The following is a 16931-nucleotide window of genomic DNA, read 5'->3' on the forward strand; positions in this document are numbered from 1 at the left end:
CGGTATAAAATAAAAAAACATCATTAAGAAAACTGCAGTATCTCTAATCCTTTGTATGCGTTACTGCAGGTCTGATACACGAAGAGAGATTTTAACTAGCAGTGGTGAGGGGTGTAGTGGTTAATGTGTTCCCTTGTGTAGTCTCATTCTCAGCATTCCTACTGTCTGACTGTCTTAATGAAGAAAAACATACTACAGCAGAATAAATGTGCTGCAAACAATAGATAAATAACAAAAATGTGTACATTGCAAGTGCAAGAGGTTGGCATGAATAATGCCTATAGTTCAAGAAGGAATTTGGTCCTCATAGCTTTTTAAGCTTATATGATTTGTACATGTCCTGTTACCTAAAACCCTGAACTAGAAAAACAAATATAAAAACTGTAAACACTGTAAACATGTGTTTGAAAATAGTCAAGATGTTGGCTTGCCATGCATCCCATGTCTATAATGCATTAGAAACATACGTATAATGTATTATAATCTGCTTATAAAATGGTATAATTAGTTATTTAAGGACAAGTATTATAATACTTCATAATTGCTGGAAACTCATTGGCATTTCTTGTTCAAGGATCATGTATTGTCATTTTCATACGTCTGCCAGTGCCCAGCAATAATTGTATTATAATACTTGGCTTTATAAGTAATTATAAAAGGCTTTATGATGACTTATAATTGCATTAAGAGACTAAGAGTGCTTATAACTGTAATTCTACAGTGACACACATTACAATGCCTTCATAATTGACCTTGTAAGTAAACATAAAATGCTTTTATTGTGATAAAGAAGTATGAGTATTTATGTTTTCTTACAACAAAATTATACCGTGATATAAGTAGACTGCAATACGTTAGAAGTATGTTTATAATGCATTATAGACATGGGATGCAAAGCTAGGGTTAACAGATGTTGATATACAGTACAGTAAGATTCAAAAAGTGCAGTAAAATCTAAATTGTTCCCCAAATCACAGTTGATCCAAATGTCATGGCTAATTCAGCTAAACAATCGGTTGTTTTAGCCATGACTGTGTAGCCCTAGTGCAAATCTTTCAGTGTGGAGTCGAACACATGTCAAGTATTAGCATTAGTCATTTAGTGCTAATGCCCCTGAGAATAAATCTTGTTTTTGTGCTTCAACACATACTTATTCCAAATTCTTCCCTTGCTTAAAGCTGTAAAGTGGATAACCTAGTCCGGTAAGAGTAAAAGTAAATAATTACATGAATTGAAACAAAAAATAAATATACCAGTGCCAGCTGCAAAAATAAATGTAAAGTAGCTGTTTTGAGTGTCTTTTAACAGGAACAAAGAGTCTCTAAAAACGGTGCTTGAGTCTGGTGCAGTCTGTATGCGCAGCCTCTGTTTTGACCATGGTACCAATGGTACTTGTTGTGTGAGAGGATGCTGTACTTACTACTGTAGCACAGAACAAAAGAGACTATATGTTCCACGGAGATGTCAATGCTCCTGCTTTTAAGGCATCAGAGTTGATAGCTTTAGATATTCACTGGGCAGATGTCCTGGGACAATGAAGAAGAGAACACCCCAAAGTCAACACTGATCAAGCCACTGATGTTCACACTGGTTAAGTACGTTAAAGAAATATCAGCGATGATTTTGTCCTGAAGAATCATATTGTAGCATTAAGGGTTTAAGATTGTATTACTATATCTTTTTACAAGTGCAGTAGATGTAGGCTGGTATGGCCAGACTAATATCACTTATTAGTCTGGAATCTGTGGGTGGAACCTGCATTTCCATGGGCGAATTAAAAATTAAAAAATAATAATTAAATTTGAAAATGAATGCTTCTGGTGATAACCCGCCCTGATTGGTTCTCCACAACTTTGGGGGCAGGGCAATTCAATCACAACCGAGCAGGTTCAGACCAAATCTGCCGGCCAATTTCAATACATTTAGAATGATTGGATACATTTCTTACAGTACTTACATATTTTTAATTTTCCACTTTGACAGAGACTAACCCTCCTCCATCTGCAAGGCAAAAATATAAAATAAAAAACATATATAAAAAAAGACAGTTTCAGAAACTATTATTAAAAAAAGACAGGTCAGAAACATTTATTTTGTGTATAATTTAAATACAATTTAAAAACAAAAAACAAGCAAGTGCTGTGTTTTATGCTTTGTTGCAGATTAAAGGTTAACACTTGATGTGTTGAACGTGAAAGAATCAAACTGTCAAATGGGATCAAGGACTCACCTCCATTCTGCTGGAGGATAGCGTTGGCTCGCTCTGGGTCGATATGCACCAATCGGGTGACGAAGGAATGTCCATCACCCAGACTGGCAAATCATCAGAGACAAACAAAGATGGTTGTCAGGAATGAAGGGGATCCAGGAGTTAAAATAGTCTGAATGACCTGCATATCTTTGCTGTCGGCCAGGACAATGTTTTTTTCTAAATGAATGCCCTACTTAGTCATACAGGAGTGTCGCAAAAAGTAGCGAACATTTACCATCTACAAGCTCACAACGCACGGCATCACAATCCGTTATGAGCTTGTAGATCGTCTATTCTAGAAACATTTTGAAAAGTATTAAGAAGACCTTTCGACTAAATAATAACCACATTGGATTCATTCGAACACAGGTTATTTCTTTCCATTTCTTTGAAAGTAACGGTTTTGGACATGCAAGGTTATCTATTCACATGCAGTTCCATCACAATACATTACAAATGCCATTAAACATTTGCGTGTGTCGACCTCAAATAGTTTGCAAGTTTAAGTAACTTGCATGCCATAACATCACTTGTGGCAAGAGGAGGACATTCACCTGGAGAACACGGGAAAAAACCAAGACAACTTCTGCTCTCCAAAGACTTCAGCCACATTTCGGCAAAAGCCTAAATTGAATCCGTTTTTGTCCGGGCCGGTGCTGAAGACAGGAGTACTGAAAGCCTCTGAAACACAGCATGGAGAGAACACATCACGAGGGCTGGCACAATTATTACATAATCGTCTAATCGTGATCGTGTTGAAAAATGTTCATACATAAAAAACAAAAACAGAAATGGCAGATCTAACGCGTTATCAGCTATTTCCGCTATTTTGTATCTTATTTTTGTCATATCTGCAATTCAATTTCTTTTAATTTCTATTCATACTGTTCCAATTTCCAAAGCCAAAAACAATTAAATCGTTATCGCAATTACTTGTGTGACAATTAATCGTCAACTTAAATGTGTAATCGTGACAGCCCTACACATCACTGACAGTTTATATACTTTAATGAATATACACATTCACACTTGGAACACATACACCTGGCCTGCATGTGGGAATCTAGACCCAGAGATGGGAGTCTTGACACCGAATACCAAATCAAGATGATGTAAAAAGGCATTGTTGAAAAACCTTTTTCTTGTTTATTGCATTTATATACTTTATTTATTTGTATTCATCTGGAACATTTACATAATTTCTCTGTCACTATAATGTTTTTTGCTTTATACTGCTTATTTGTCAAAGTCATTTTGACAATACAAAATGCCTAATAAAAACAATATTACAAAAATCTAATTATTACTAATGCATTTAAATTGTTTTTTAAACTTTTATTATTTTAACCAAATCAACATGATATCTACTGTATTCATTCAATCCCGTAACCCTCTCAGTCTCATCTCTATTCTCTAGTCTCCTCCACTGTTAAATGTTGCCTCAGACTGCCATCTACTGGCCGCTACAGATTGTTGTTGTGTAACTTGGCTGAGATGCTATCGCACAGCTGAAGCAATGCATTCTTGTACTATTACTTTGATGACAAGTTGGAAAACATCTGAGCAAGTGCCAGTCTTTATGAAGAAAAAAGTGGAATGTCCGCACACGATATAGTTCTGCTCCCTGTCTTTTTTATTTCAACCTAAATACAACAATGTTTCGCCCCTCCGGGAGAGAATATCTCTCTGGTTTTTTAATCATTCTTCTACAGGAAAGAAATATATTTGTATGTATTAGTATACATGCTAAAGTGTCAAGCTGGCCATAATGTGTCTGCTTTAAAATACATTGGATTAGAAAAAGTGGAAAAGCCACATAGGGGAGGAGACTGGGAGTCTCTCCTGCTAAAAAAAGAAGCATTTTGGATCTATGAATTGAGAACCCTTACACCATTTGGTATGAATTTGGACCTAGATATCAGACCATTCCTTTAATACACCTGCCTGACATTCCGATCTATTATTATTATTATCTCTGTGTATTCCTTTTGTATTGTATATATGTTTTGGTGTATTTATTGTATTTTAAACCTATTGTTCGTGAGTGTATGGCCTTAATTTATGTATTTGTATTGCTCTGGAGTGGATCTTCACATACAGCCTATTGGCTTATCAATTGATTGAATGACGACACCCTGTTATGTTCCACCTATTTAAGGATTTCAAGGCCATACCCATGTAACTTGAGAAAGCCCAGAGGGGCGAAACGTTGTTGTATTTAGGTTGAAATAAAAAAGACGGGGAGCAGAACTATATCCTGTGCGGACATTACACTTTTTTCTTCATTCAGTCATTTTTTGGGTCCAGCACCGTATTCTGAAACTGGGATGTGCATATAGTTTTGCATTGTATGTCGGTTGACGAGTATGAATTGGCAGGAACAGACATCACAGCACTCGTTTGGCAAGCGCCTCACTCTGGCATATGCCTCACTGGGTACAAGTCTGCTTCTGATGCCTGCCTCCCATATAATAAGTGCAATGCTATTCCGGCCTCATACATACTACTGTATATGTAACTTTATGCATTTGGCTTGGTGTGAATTAATTGTTAAATTAAGCAATACTGCACACTTGTGCACACAACTGTGCACAACTGTGCATAACTGTAGTTCTTTTTTCAAGAAGGCGGCATAAACATTTCCTTTTCTGGGTAAGTTTCACATAGTTTCATTTGATTGGCTCAGAAGCATGTTTTACAAAAAAACAACAACAAACATGACACCTTCACATGTGTTTCCGGTTCAAATCTGCTGCTGAGCCAATCAAATGAAACTACTGTATGAGAAACTGACCGTTGTCCTGTTTAATCGATATGGAAAAATGTACAGTACCTATAGTTGTCCTGTTCTTTCCTAAGAGCCATAGATGGTAGCTTAAAAGTGACACCATACTGAGGCAGAACAGGATCGCCACAAAAAACAGAAATATGACGTGGAATTTGGCATGGTTTTCAGGCAGCTGTTGCTGAAGAGGGGAAAAGAAAGAGACAACAGGTTAACCTTTCCATTTTCCAAATGTTCAGTGCAGACTTTAGTTGAGTCAGTGCATGATGGTGGGGAAGACGTCCTCATTCCAGATTAAATACTAAAATACGCTGCTTATGTGACAAATATCAAAACACCCAGATAGTGTGGAATTTAGACCAACTTCATCCAAGATTGTTGGACAACAACTTCAGAAACTTTATACATCCACATATGATAACAGCATCCTAAGGTTAGCAAGGAATATCACCTCTAATACTAAGCATGTGTTGTATGGAGAATATCGGTTGCTACCTTCAGGAAGGAGATATGGTGTACCAGCATACAATAAGGTCAGACTAAAGAGGTCCTTTGTCTACCAGTCGACCTTGAGGCTTAATCAGGAGATGTAGTAGCCACAGGATAATCTAAGCGGTGGATATTGCTCATGTCTTTATGTATGTAAATTGTCTTGTTCTTTGTGTTTGTATATGTGTTCTGCATACTTGGCTGCTGTGTCGCAAGACAAATTTCAGTGTGAACTGACAATAAAGTACTATATCATATCATATCATATCAACTCGTGCAAGGACGGGACTTAAGGCCCATTCATACTACAGTTTTAGGTGATAAGTAACTCAACTCAACTCACCATAAGTTGCTCGAGTCGTTATCACCTAAACGGTGATAATGAGTCGAGGCCATCGTACTTAAAGCATTGACCCCGCCTCCCTCTGATTCAGATGTGCAACCACCTGCAAAACCAAGGGGACTGCCCACCCAACTTCTGGACCAATCAGTGAATGGGGTGATAGCCCAGAGTCAGTGCACTGTGCAGGCACACTGTAGTGTCACAAAGATGCCAAAAGCCGCTCATGGCATGCGTCTCTTCCTTGTTTTTAGACAGCTGGTGGATGGAAATGAAGCTCCAGGCGTTTCTGGGAATCTGGCCGATGAGTGGAGCTTAATTTCCATCCACCAGCTGTCTAAAATCCAGGAAGACGCCTGCCACGAGCGGATTTTTGCAGCGCCTTGACACCCAAGTGTGCTTACACCCAGTGAAAGGGGAGATGTCGGTCAGTAAAAACAGAGAGACGTGTCAGGGTGAGTGATGCAATATTGTAGTACACCGCAGTGAGTATGAATGGGCCGCGTACTGTAAACAAAAATGCACAGTAAAAAAACATACTATTCTAAAAGCAGCCAATTCGATAGCACTTCACACTCTCTTGCAGTTGGACAGTGAAGACAAGGGCATCATTGTCTCAAGTGAAGCCATGTAAGGCCAGAGTGAGAGAGAGAGACCTTAGACTCATCTGATGTGAACAAGCACAATGTACCATTTAGGCCTTTAGCAGACACTCTTCTTAACCAGAGTGAGTTACAATTGTGAGATGGAAATAAGCAGAGTAAGCATGAACTCTAGTCACTCAGTGCACAGTGTAGTGCCTCAAATTAAGCTAGGACATCAGGTGAAATAGTGAACCTAGCATCTGTCTAAGCAACATGGTACCAAAATAAAAGTCTTTACATTTGACACTACTAGGTAATAAATAATCTATATAATATGCTATCTAAATTACTATTTTATTTAATCTAAGAAACAAAAACATGAGAACTAGTGACCAATATATGTCATAGTAGCCACTAGCCATATCTTGGTTAGCATCGATCTAAAGAAAGGGTGTCAAGAAGGGGTACATGGAGAGTGAAGTGCTAGGCCGGGGTGAGGTGGAGTCTGAAAATTGGGAGTGAGTCCACAGTTTGGGTGTTTTAGGGAAGGCTCATACACTATTTCTGCGTTAGCTGATCTAAGTGAGCGGGAAGGGTTGTAAGGGTAGGATCAGGTATTGACGGTATAGAGGTGCCATGCCTTTGGTTGCCCTATCCACCAACATCAGTGTTTTGTATGAGCAGGAACCGGGAGCCAACCGGGATCATTTGGAGGGGCTTATGTGAGCATGCTGGGAAGCCAGTAAGGAGGGAGTTACATAGTCAAGCTTGGACATGACTGAGGCTCGGATAAGGAGCTGGTCAGACTCCTGGGTGATGATGAAGGGTCTGATCCTTCGGATGTTATAAACCTACAGCAGCGGGTTACTGCTGCAATGTGTGTGCTTTGTAGGACAACACCCAGGCTCTTGGCAAGTTGGCAGTTGGAACAGAAGCCAGCAGGGAGTTATCTATTGTCCTATAGTAGGCTAGGATCCTACATGGGGCACAACTTACCTTGGAAGCAGAGTAGGTCATTCTTATCTATCAAATAATAATGAGAGACACTGAGGATAAGGATACTCTGATCACCAGACATGGTGCAACTTTCATTCCCTGCTTGTCTGACCATTCACAGTAAAATCATCAGTGTTAATTTAACTGTGAGAGTAATGTACAAAATACAAATTGCATTCCCTTTGGAATAAAAATAAAATGTAATGTTATACTTACGGTCCAGAATTGAATGAAATACTGGATAACTGTGGCCGAAATTACTGCACAAAACATTGAGCCATAGACCAGGAACAATATAAAGTATTTGTAGTTGGAGAATCCCACACAGGTATTCACCCTGGAGGGGGGAGAGAGAGAGAGAGAGAGAGAGAGAGAGAGAGAGAGAGAGAGAGAGAGAGAGAGAGAGAGAGAGAGAGAGAAACCGTCAAATACCGCAATATTGACAGATTTTACAAGAGAAAGTGCAGAGCACAGGAGTAATTTGTTAAGAAAATCCTATTTAATATTTTCAAACTAATGGAGTAGATAGCATGTATGGAATGGGAAGGCAAGCACATATTGAATAAATGTAGCTTATACAATGGCTACTGCAGTGCTACAATCAAGTGAGGAATACCGTACCAGGGGCAGTGATGGTCCATCTTCAGCACACACCTTTCAGAACATAGTCAAAAGAACAACAGATGATGAGTGCTTGTTATTACAAATGTATTAGACGTCAAGGGCAGATGTTCCAATGTACAGTAAGACAGTTAACACTCACATCTCACAGGTGGAGCAGTGATGGGTGCGGTCTGGTTTGATAATCTCACAGTGGTCACAGTATCGGATAACTGTTGGAATAAAATGCAAAAAGGCCACAAATTACATTACAGTGTACAGTTAAATTCCAGATTCTCCAAAACGACAGCATTCAATGAAATGTCCTTCAGGCATGCTGCCTGCGTGCCAACTGAAGTGCCCAAAGGACATTTCGGTAATGCTGGTAATCTCTGACAATATTCTTTCACTTTAATCACTTAAAGGACAACTTTGGGGGGTTTTTTCAACCAAGGTTCATGTTTTAGGTTGTTATTAGAGAAAATAAAAGATGAGTGTTCATTTTTTTCATTTGCTGCTTTCTTTAGTTTTAGCGATTTTAGCTATCTTTGACAGGGGGGCGGGGGCATTCGAACATGGGGCTAAATATGTACTTTTTTACTGAATTGTATGGCGATTTCTTTATTATTATTTACTATTGTCCTACTAGACCCCAGGAAATTACATTTAGCCCCATGTTCGAATGCCCCCGCTCAACTTAAATGAGCCTTAAGATTCAATTATTGAGGTTGATTTGAAAGGAACAGATATAGTAAGCGTACAACTGTACATACAGTAATCAAATGCAAGTCACATTAGTGCTTATAGTGTACGCTAATTTACAACAGCCATATTCTACTGCCTCACCGCCTTTAGCTGTTTGTGTGAACACTGGCAGTTCCCTGGCCACTCTCCTCAGGATCTCCTGCTGCACCTCAGGGCTCTCCTCTTTCTCATACAGTTCCTTCTCCGCCTTGGGCAGACAGAACTGGAGGAGAGAAAACACAACGTTGCATAGAATAGAGATGCCTCACACACAACGTTTCATAGAAAAGAGATGCTACTTAGTGAGAGACTGCCTACTTAGTGTGAGAAAAATACCCTTTTCATTATATCTATAATTTACACATCATAAAGTAGAGCGACATACTCAAATCAGTACTGAAGAGGTCTAGATGAAATGGATGAAATTATTAGCAGATGGTTCACACCTTTTTTTGAAGTACTTCGTCACGGCATACTACGCAAGAGTATAACGGACGGTAGAATACACCACTGACACAAATTAATCAAAATTATTCTAATCAACACACACACACACACACACACACACACACACACACACACACACACACACACACACACACACACACACACACACACACACACACACAGTCTACCTCTTTGGAGGGGAAAGCTGGCCTGACAAGGATGGTCTTCCAGTAGGACCAAAGAAACATGAAGAAGAAGACGTGAAAGACGACCAGGTAGCTGACTGTATGGAGTAGGACAGACACACACACACACACACACACACACACACACAGCCACACAATGCTCACACTGAGGCCAAAACCCACTCAACCTACTCTACAAAAACCTACTCGTAATCCTCTTTTACAAACTAATTGTAAGAAAACATACTGTACAGTAGGTGTTCCTGGTCAGACCTACTCAACCTACACTCCATGATTAGTCAACACGGACACCAGGTGAATCTATTTCACTACCACATCAGAACCACCTACATTCAGAACCACTAAACCATCGCATGCTTGCTGACTGAGGATTTCATGGCAATGTTAAATATGTATCTTTAAATAGAGTGATGACAAGATAGATAACCACTATTGTTTATTTAACTCTGAGAGTGTGGGAATGTACATTTGCAGTTGTACACTGATAATGAAGGATTGTTAGTGGAACAATTTGTGCGTGTGTGTGTGTGTGTGTGTGTGTGTGTGTGTGTGTGTGTGTGTGTGCACGTACATGTACATGTGTGCGTTGTGCGTGTGTGTGATACTTACTTCGTTCGTCATTATTTGGGACTGTAACTGTATGAGACCAACAAGAAAATATATGGATTAGAGAAGTCTAATACACACAAGTGAAACAAACATTGTCCATTGGTTCAGCGATGGTCTGAATCGTTTCCACCCAGTTGTATAGCAACTAAGTACAGTGAATTTAGATGTCTACTACTACCTGATACAGTAGGTTCAGTTCTAATAAGTTACAGGCTACATAGAGACGACTACACAATAGTAAAACAATTACCAGCTGGACAGTTACAGTCTCCATAGGGCCTACGCACCAACAGCCCCTTGTCCCACACCCAAACCCGCCCACTCCATGCGGCCTGCAGCCTGGCACAGCCAGCGGTGAGCCTCCTATAAGGGAGTGCTTTGTCTACGCAGTAGGGATGTCCCTGCCCTGACCATGGCACTGAACAGTGGTGGAGAAAGTACTAGTGCTTTACTTAAGTAAAAGTATCAATACTGCAATGTACAAGAAGTACTACTATGTAGTTAAAGTACCAAAGTAGAAAGTACTCATTATGCAGACTATCCCATTTCAAGATTTCAAATGTTTAAACATGTTTTGAATAGCAGAAAAGAGATCTGCTATTTTCAAATGGCCGAAATGTATAGCTGAAGTGGTTAATGTAAATACTCAAGTAAAGTAAAGTGCATATACTTTAAAAATGTACTTAAGTATAGCACTTAAGTTAATGTACTAAATGTACTTTACACTGTCCACTGGCACTGACTGACTGACTGGTCTCCTTACATGTTGGTCATAGATACAGTATCAGTTCCAGGCTGAAAGGAACCAAAACAATAAGCTACTGTGTGCAGAAAGACTGAACAAGTAACATTGTGTAAAAGGATAGTATAGTAGAATCCTTAATTTAACTCCTGGGTGTACAAAATAAATCAAATGGGGCCCACACTGTTCGGTCCATATAGGCCTATAGAAATATCATGACTTGGCAGTTGGCACAACCATATATTGGCATTATCTGCAATTTACACTTTAATGAGATGCCAAGAAATGATTACAACTGGTATAATTTTTAAGTATTGTTTTATCCATACAGCGGTGTGTGCAGGGAACTTGTTTCAGACGTGATGTGTTTAATAGTGTTGTGTTATGATGACTGATGGGACCATGCACTGTTCCATTACAGGAAAAGTTGACCACTAGTCAGTTTATACAGCTGATTCAGATTACCTTTTTGTTTAGATTTTTGACCAAATTAAAATCACATTTGCCAACCTTTTTACACGTTTAATAGTTCAAACATTAATTAATTTGTTATACTACATTTTTAACATATTGTATCCATGTGCCTGCATGGTAGGCCTACCACTTGAAAAACTAAGCTAAAACTTCCTAGTCTACACAGTATAGTGTGCAATATAATCCTCAGTGTTAATTGAAAAAAACGATACAAGTCGATTTGTACACTCTTAGAGTTTTTACTGTGTGTGATTTGTTTTATCCTATAGTTACACTTACACCGCGTGTTTCTTTGAGACTGAGCAGCTACCACTATTGTCAATAGTCGAAAATTAATATATGCACATCCATCTCTCAACGAAATAGCTAGGCTAGCATGTGTTACTGTTTTTTATTGTCTGTGTAAGGAGGAAAACACTGCATGCATTAGTTTTACTTTTGCCCAATGTCAGTCTGTGGCAGTCATTGTATGGCGCTGTCCATGGTACCATATCACGTTTAAGCCAATTCTGCTAAGTAATGTCCTTCATTTTTCATAAATATTGACCGCACTGTAAAGATATTGCGAATGGTTTATTTGGTTTTAATGGTTTATTAATCGGATAGATTGTCAGATTAAAATCTCAGCTGCTGCTACTGTAACTACTCACCTGAAGTTGACAACAGCTTGGAACAGTCAAAGAAACGCACCGAATATTAAGGGTAAAAAAAAGAGATATACTTACAGACACAAAGTTCCACGACGTACGCATAATAAGCCCATAAGACAACCACGTTTACAAGTATTATGGGGATCCAATTGAGAGCCCGTTTACAGACTCTCAGTACATGCGAGGGCGCCATCTTTAATCCGCGTGTGGCTGGACATTAGTCGTGACGTCAGGGGGCTTTAAAGAATGGAGACTGTACAAGCGAGAGTGTTGAGTAGCAGCATGATCGGCTTGTGTTTGTAGTATACCATCCAAATATCATTCAATGTTTAATTAAGATTGATTAAAAAAAGAATAAAAAAAAGGATGAAAGAAAAATATGTATGATTTATTTCGGTTGGTAGCCTATGTTTGTGGAGTAACTGCCTTATAACATGGTAATGTTGTATTAGTATAGGAATAAAACCAAAAAAGAAAAAGGCTGCTACTTTTCTCAAAATAGCTTTATAGGCTACCCTGCATATAAAATAGCGATGCAATGTGACTTAGCTCTGTTTACAACATCAAGCAAGAGTATTGTGAACATCATCAGTGGGTAGATAAACACACACAGTTGTCAATGTAGACAGATTTTGAAAAGACCTGGTCAAATGTATTTTACAAGACCATCTCATCTAAAGTTAAGATGGTGGCAACAACCAATAACATTTTGTATGACCTGAATGTTATCTATTCAAGGGTCATCGTACTCCTGTTCTATAGTGACCATAATGTTCATGTGAAGGATGGCCTCGCCTATGAGGTGGCACCCCCCCCCCCACACTGTATATGTTTATTTTCCCTTTTTACCTCCTTCATGATGAATTCCTGTTCTGTTATGTTCTTTGGCTATATAGAAGTGTCTATTTGTACGTCTCTAAATGTTTTGATGAATTGAACAAGGTGGACCCTCTTGTAAACAAGTGTAATGCTTTATTGGGTCGTCCACTCACAGTTAACAGTCTTTGTATTGAGTTGTGCTTGAAATGTACTGTAATTCTGCAAACTGTTAATAAATATTTCAATCAATCAATCAATCATTATGGCAACCACATGTGAGACAGTGATGTCTACATAATCTTAAACTCCTGCACTTAAACTCCAGCATCTGTGTTCTAGGGGGGAAAGGGAAAAGAGAAGAGCCCAGTCATCACACCTCATATGCCAGTTTTATCTCCAAAAGGTTCCCAGTCTGCAAAGAAAGGAGTGAATGAAGGTGCCCACTCTTCAGGTTACCTTGTTGTACATGCACAATGGGGCACTACCCAAGATCAACAGTCGGGGGCAGCAATACCCCAACCTGACTAGGTCTAGTCTGCCAGAAACTCGGAAGAAGAAGAGTAAAATACCCACAATGCAGTGTTGTGTTTATGTTCTGAACTTTTTATTACACTGATGTGTAATAAATATACATACCGAAGTCTATGGAATGGAACTATGGAAGTAAGAACATGACATTATTCGGCACACATACCATCATTCGTCACGTGTATTTTAGGTCTCCTCACTTGTGTTTTAAACCTCGCAAATCACACGTCGCAAATGTATTCACTGCTTCACTTGTGTTTTCACTGCTTCACTTGTCTGCAAAATACAACTCGCAAAGATTTGCACTCCTTCACTTTTCACTGTTTTATAGCGTTTGCAAACAATTTAATTATTTATTTATTATTTACACATTTGTTGACCCTCGCCAAATTTGTATTTTACATTTTGCAAATCAACTTTGTGACTTGTAACCGGCAAGAGAATTCACACATGCTTTCCGTGTTTCGCCTGTGTTTTCCAGATCCTGCAAATAAATGTGTGCATGTCACACAGAAACATACACACACACACACACACACACACAAAGGATCTGTAAGCACGTCATCTTATTTACAGTCTTGCGGCTCTTTTCTACGCTTGTGGATGTTTCCAATCGCTTTGTGGCCACGTGACATTTGTGCCCCCCAATCGCCCGGATGCAGTTCTTTCACAGTCCAGCAGGTGGTGTCAGTTCTAAGCATACTCTAAGGTTCTAAGTCAGACTTCAATACACTATATAATTGCCCTCTATAATTACATTTAGACATGATATAGTTCTTGTTTTAATAGGCCAGCTTCTTATTTTAATTGGGTGTTAGGGTGTTATAGGAAGTCAGCTGTGATGAAGAAGTGAGCAAATTAAGTTAGGCTTTTATAATTACCAGGTGCTACGCCGTGCAGATTTCTGCAATGGGTGTCATCACTTACCTGATGTTTTCTGAGGCTGATTTGAAAACTGTCAAGTGGCATTTCTTCCTCAGCCTATAGTGGGAATAGGCATGCACGGCCGTGGATATGCACGGCTTGGGAATATCCGTGGATATGCTCCTGTGGAGGAGGATTCTAAAAACGACTTATAAATCCTAAAGCATTGTTTAATGTTTATACTTCACTGTGCAACGGTCCTATGCTGGAAAATAGCAGATATGCAAACTCACAGCACAGCTCATTCAAGACACTGAACTTGCAGATCTGCCATTTTTGCCATCCAAATGCATTATATGGTTAAATGGGCCCTAAGAGATGCAGAAATTAACTAGAAAAAGTGCCCTTCTGGGCACAGGTCTCCACCAGGAGGATAGGAGAGTGTGTGATGTTTGGCAAAATGTTTAGGAGTAATTTAAACATGTTTGTTTGGGTTTGTGTGTGTGTGTGTGTGTGTGTGTGTGTGTGTGTGTGTGTGTGTGTGTGTGTGTGTGTGTGTGTGTGTGTGTGTGTGTGTGTGTGTGTGTGTGCAATCAAACAGCCAGTCAATATACAGCGCATGATAGACGCGCCGACCACGGCAACGACAGACAGGCTGACCAGTGTAGCAAGCAACTCTGACAATAGTACAGTATTACTGCAGATAGCTACCATTTGGATAGATGCACCAACGCAAAGCCAAGTAGCCAGGTGCCTATTAGATGGGGGTAGGGTAGCACCCGCAGTTTCATGAGGATATTTCCAGAGCACTTAACCTGCCAGTTATAGTATAAAAGAAACGTTGAATATGTATGTTTGGTTCCAAAACACCCCAGAGAATTACCTGCAGGAAAGTGAAGGCTCGTTTGAGAAATATTAAGAACAATCAAAGCATTGATGTCCATTTATTGGAAACACCCAAGTTGAGCTCTTCTATGATTAAAGCGCCAAACGGAAAGATAAGGAGGGACTTGGAAGCAAAATAAATGCCCATAGCAGATGACGTACCCATCATAGGGATGGATGCAGTGGAATTAGGAGTCCTAATTGGCGGAGACCAATTTTGGAAAATGGTCACAGGAAAAATGGAGAGACTGAATGAAGGACTAGTTGCACTGGAAAGTGTAGGCTATTTGCATGGCTGGTGCAAGGAGAAGTCACCACGCTAAATAAGTAAATATCATAACTGAAGTTGTGGACATTGAAGTGATGCACATCAGCGTCAGAGAGGAACAGGCACTGTCAGATCAGTTACGCAACTTTTGGGAAATCGAATCCCTTGGAATCCACATGAAAGAAATGCATTCTGAGAAGGAAGACATGGCAGTGTATCCCAAGCCGTGCATATCCACGGCTTCCCAAGCCGTGCATGCCTATTCCCACTATAGGCTGAGGAAGAAAATGCCACTTGACAGTTTTCAAATCAGCCTCATGGTGGCGCTACAACAGGCCAAGTTGCGTCTCACACACACACACACACACACACACACACACACACACACACACGCACACGCACACGCACACAAACATGTTTAATTTACTCCTAAACATTTTGCCAAACATCACACACTCTCCTATCCTCCTGGTGGAGACCTGTGCCCAGAAGGGCACTTTTTCTAGTTAATTTCTGCATCTCTTAGGGCCCATTTAACCATAATGCATTTGGATGGCAAAAATGGCAGATCTGCAAGTCTTGAATGAGATGTGCTGTGAGTTTGCATATCTGCTATTTTCCAGCATAGGACCGTTGCACAGTGAAGTATAAACAAGGCTTTAGGATTTATAAGTCGTTTTTAGAATCCTCCTCCTCAGGAGCATATCCACGGGGAGGCACTGGGGGGGAGAACAGAGGGCCTCATTATTGTCCTGTATGATTGCTAGCTGGGAAATGGGGTAAAGGTTCTATTTTATTTCGTTGTTAAATATGTGCGGACCATGAACAGCCAATGAAAAGCCGGTATACTGCATTCTCCTTTCTAGTTCATCAGTGAAATGTACATGAACATCCCCTTTTACTGAAGGTTTTGATGGCATGCCGCAATTTAAACTTACATGACAAAAACGATAACATTGCACTGTTTCAGCATTGCCATGAATGTGTTATGAAGTTAACCAATTTAAACCTGGTGATCCTATTTTGGTCAAGTCATAGGTAAACGTATATAATTTAAAAAAATCCAATTTAAGTGCACTTGTAGAATAGCTATTTTCATCACGCAACACCTTCATACATAAAGCCAGCTGAAGTGGTTGACTGACTTGTATGAGTCCATTGTACTAGTCGGACCAATGGTTGTTGAGAACTTAAAATCACTCGTGTGAAGTGCCTTTTATCACGATGAAAATCACGGGGGTACGTCACAAACAAATCATAAAAAGTCCACAGACTTGGTCTCACACGACGTCACGGGTGGAACATACAAATTACAAAGCCAAGCGTTGGAGTTGCTAGTGCTCCTTTTGTGAAGTGGGCGCTGAGTGGCACCTTTTTATCATGCATGTATGATGTCGTTGGCCTGAAAGTTTGTACGGAATAAATTGTTCTGTAAAAGTCCATAGACTTCAATGGCTGCATGCCACATGACATCACCGGGGCCACACGCTGTGGCACCCGTGCACTTACTGTACATCATAGTAAATGTATTTTGCCATTGACACGTGTGTCACTGCCACAGCAGTAAAATGATTCAATAATTTAGGTTCATACAAACCATTGTATGAAGGGACATCAGCGATTTAGCATCTTAACCCAGTTACAGATGAG

The 16931-nt window shown here is 39.7% G+C and overlaps 1 protein-coding gene across 1 annotated transcript; it reads right to left on the reverse strand.

Moving 5' to 3' along the window:
* Positions 1-12111, reverse strand: LOC308326569 (palmitoyltransferase ZDHHC20-A-like). The gene is made up of 11 exons (XM_080779508.1): positions 11993-12111; positions 10052-10078; positions 8892-9012; positions 8209-8278; positions 8067-8099; positions 7662-7782; positions 5085-5217; positions 2806-2932; positions 2231-2313; positions 1958-2001; positions 1-1526 (listed from the first exon to the last, which is right to left on the reverse strand). The coding sequence occupies exons 1-10, from the start codon at positions 12017-12019 to the stop codon at positions 1964-1966; spliced, it is 780 nt and encodes a 259-aa protein (XP_080635634.1). The 5' UTR covers positions 12020-12111; the 3' UTR covers positions 1-1526; positions 1958-1963.
* Between the last annotated feature and the right edge of the window lie 4820 nt (positions 12112-16931).

The sequence above is a fragment of the Protomyctophum bolini genome, assembly GCF_963924005.1.
Source record: "Protomyctophum bolini genome assembly, chromosome: 13".
Taxonomy (NCBI): Eukaryota; Metazoa; Chordata; class Actinopteri; order Myctophiformes; family Myctophidae; genus Protomyctophum; species Protomyctophum bolini.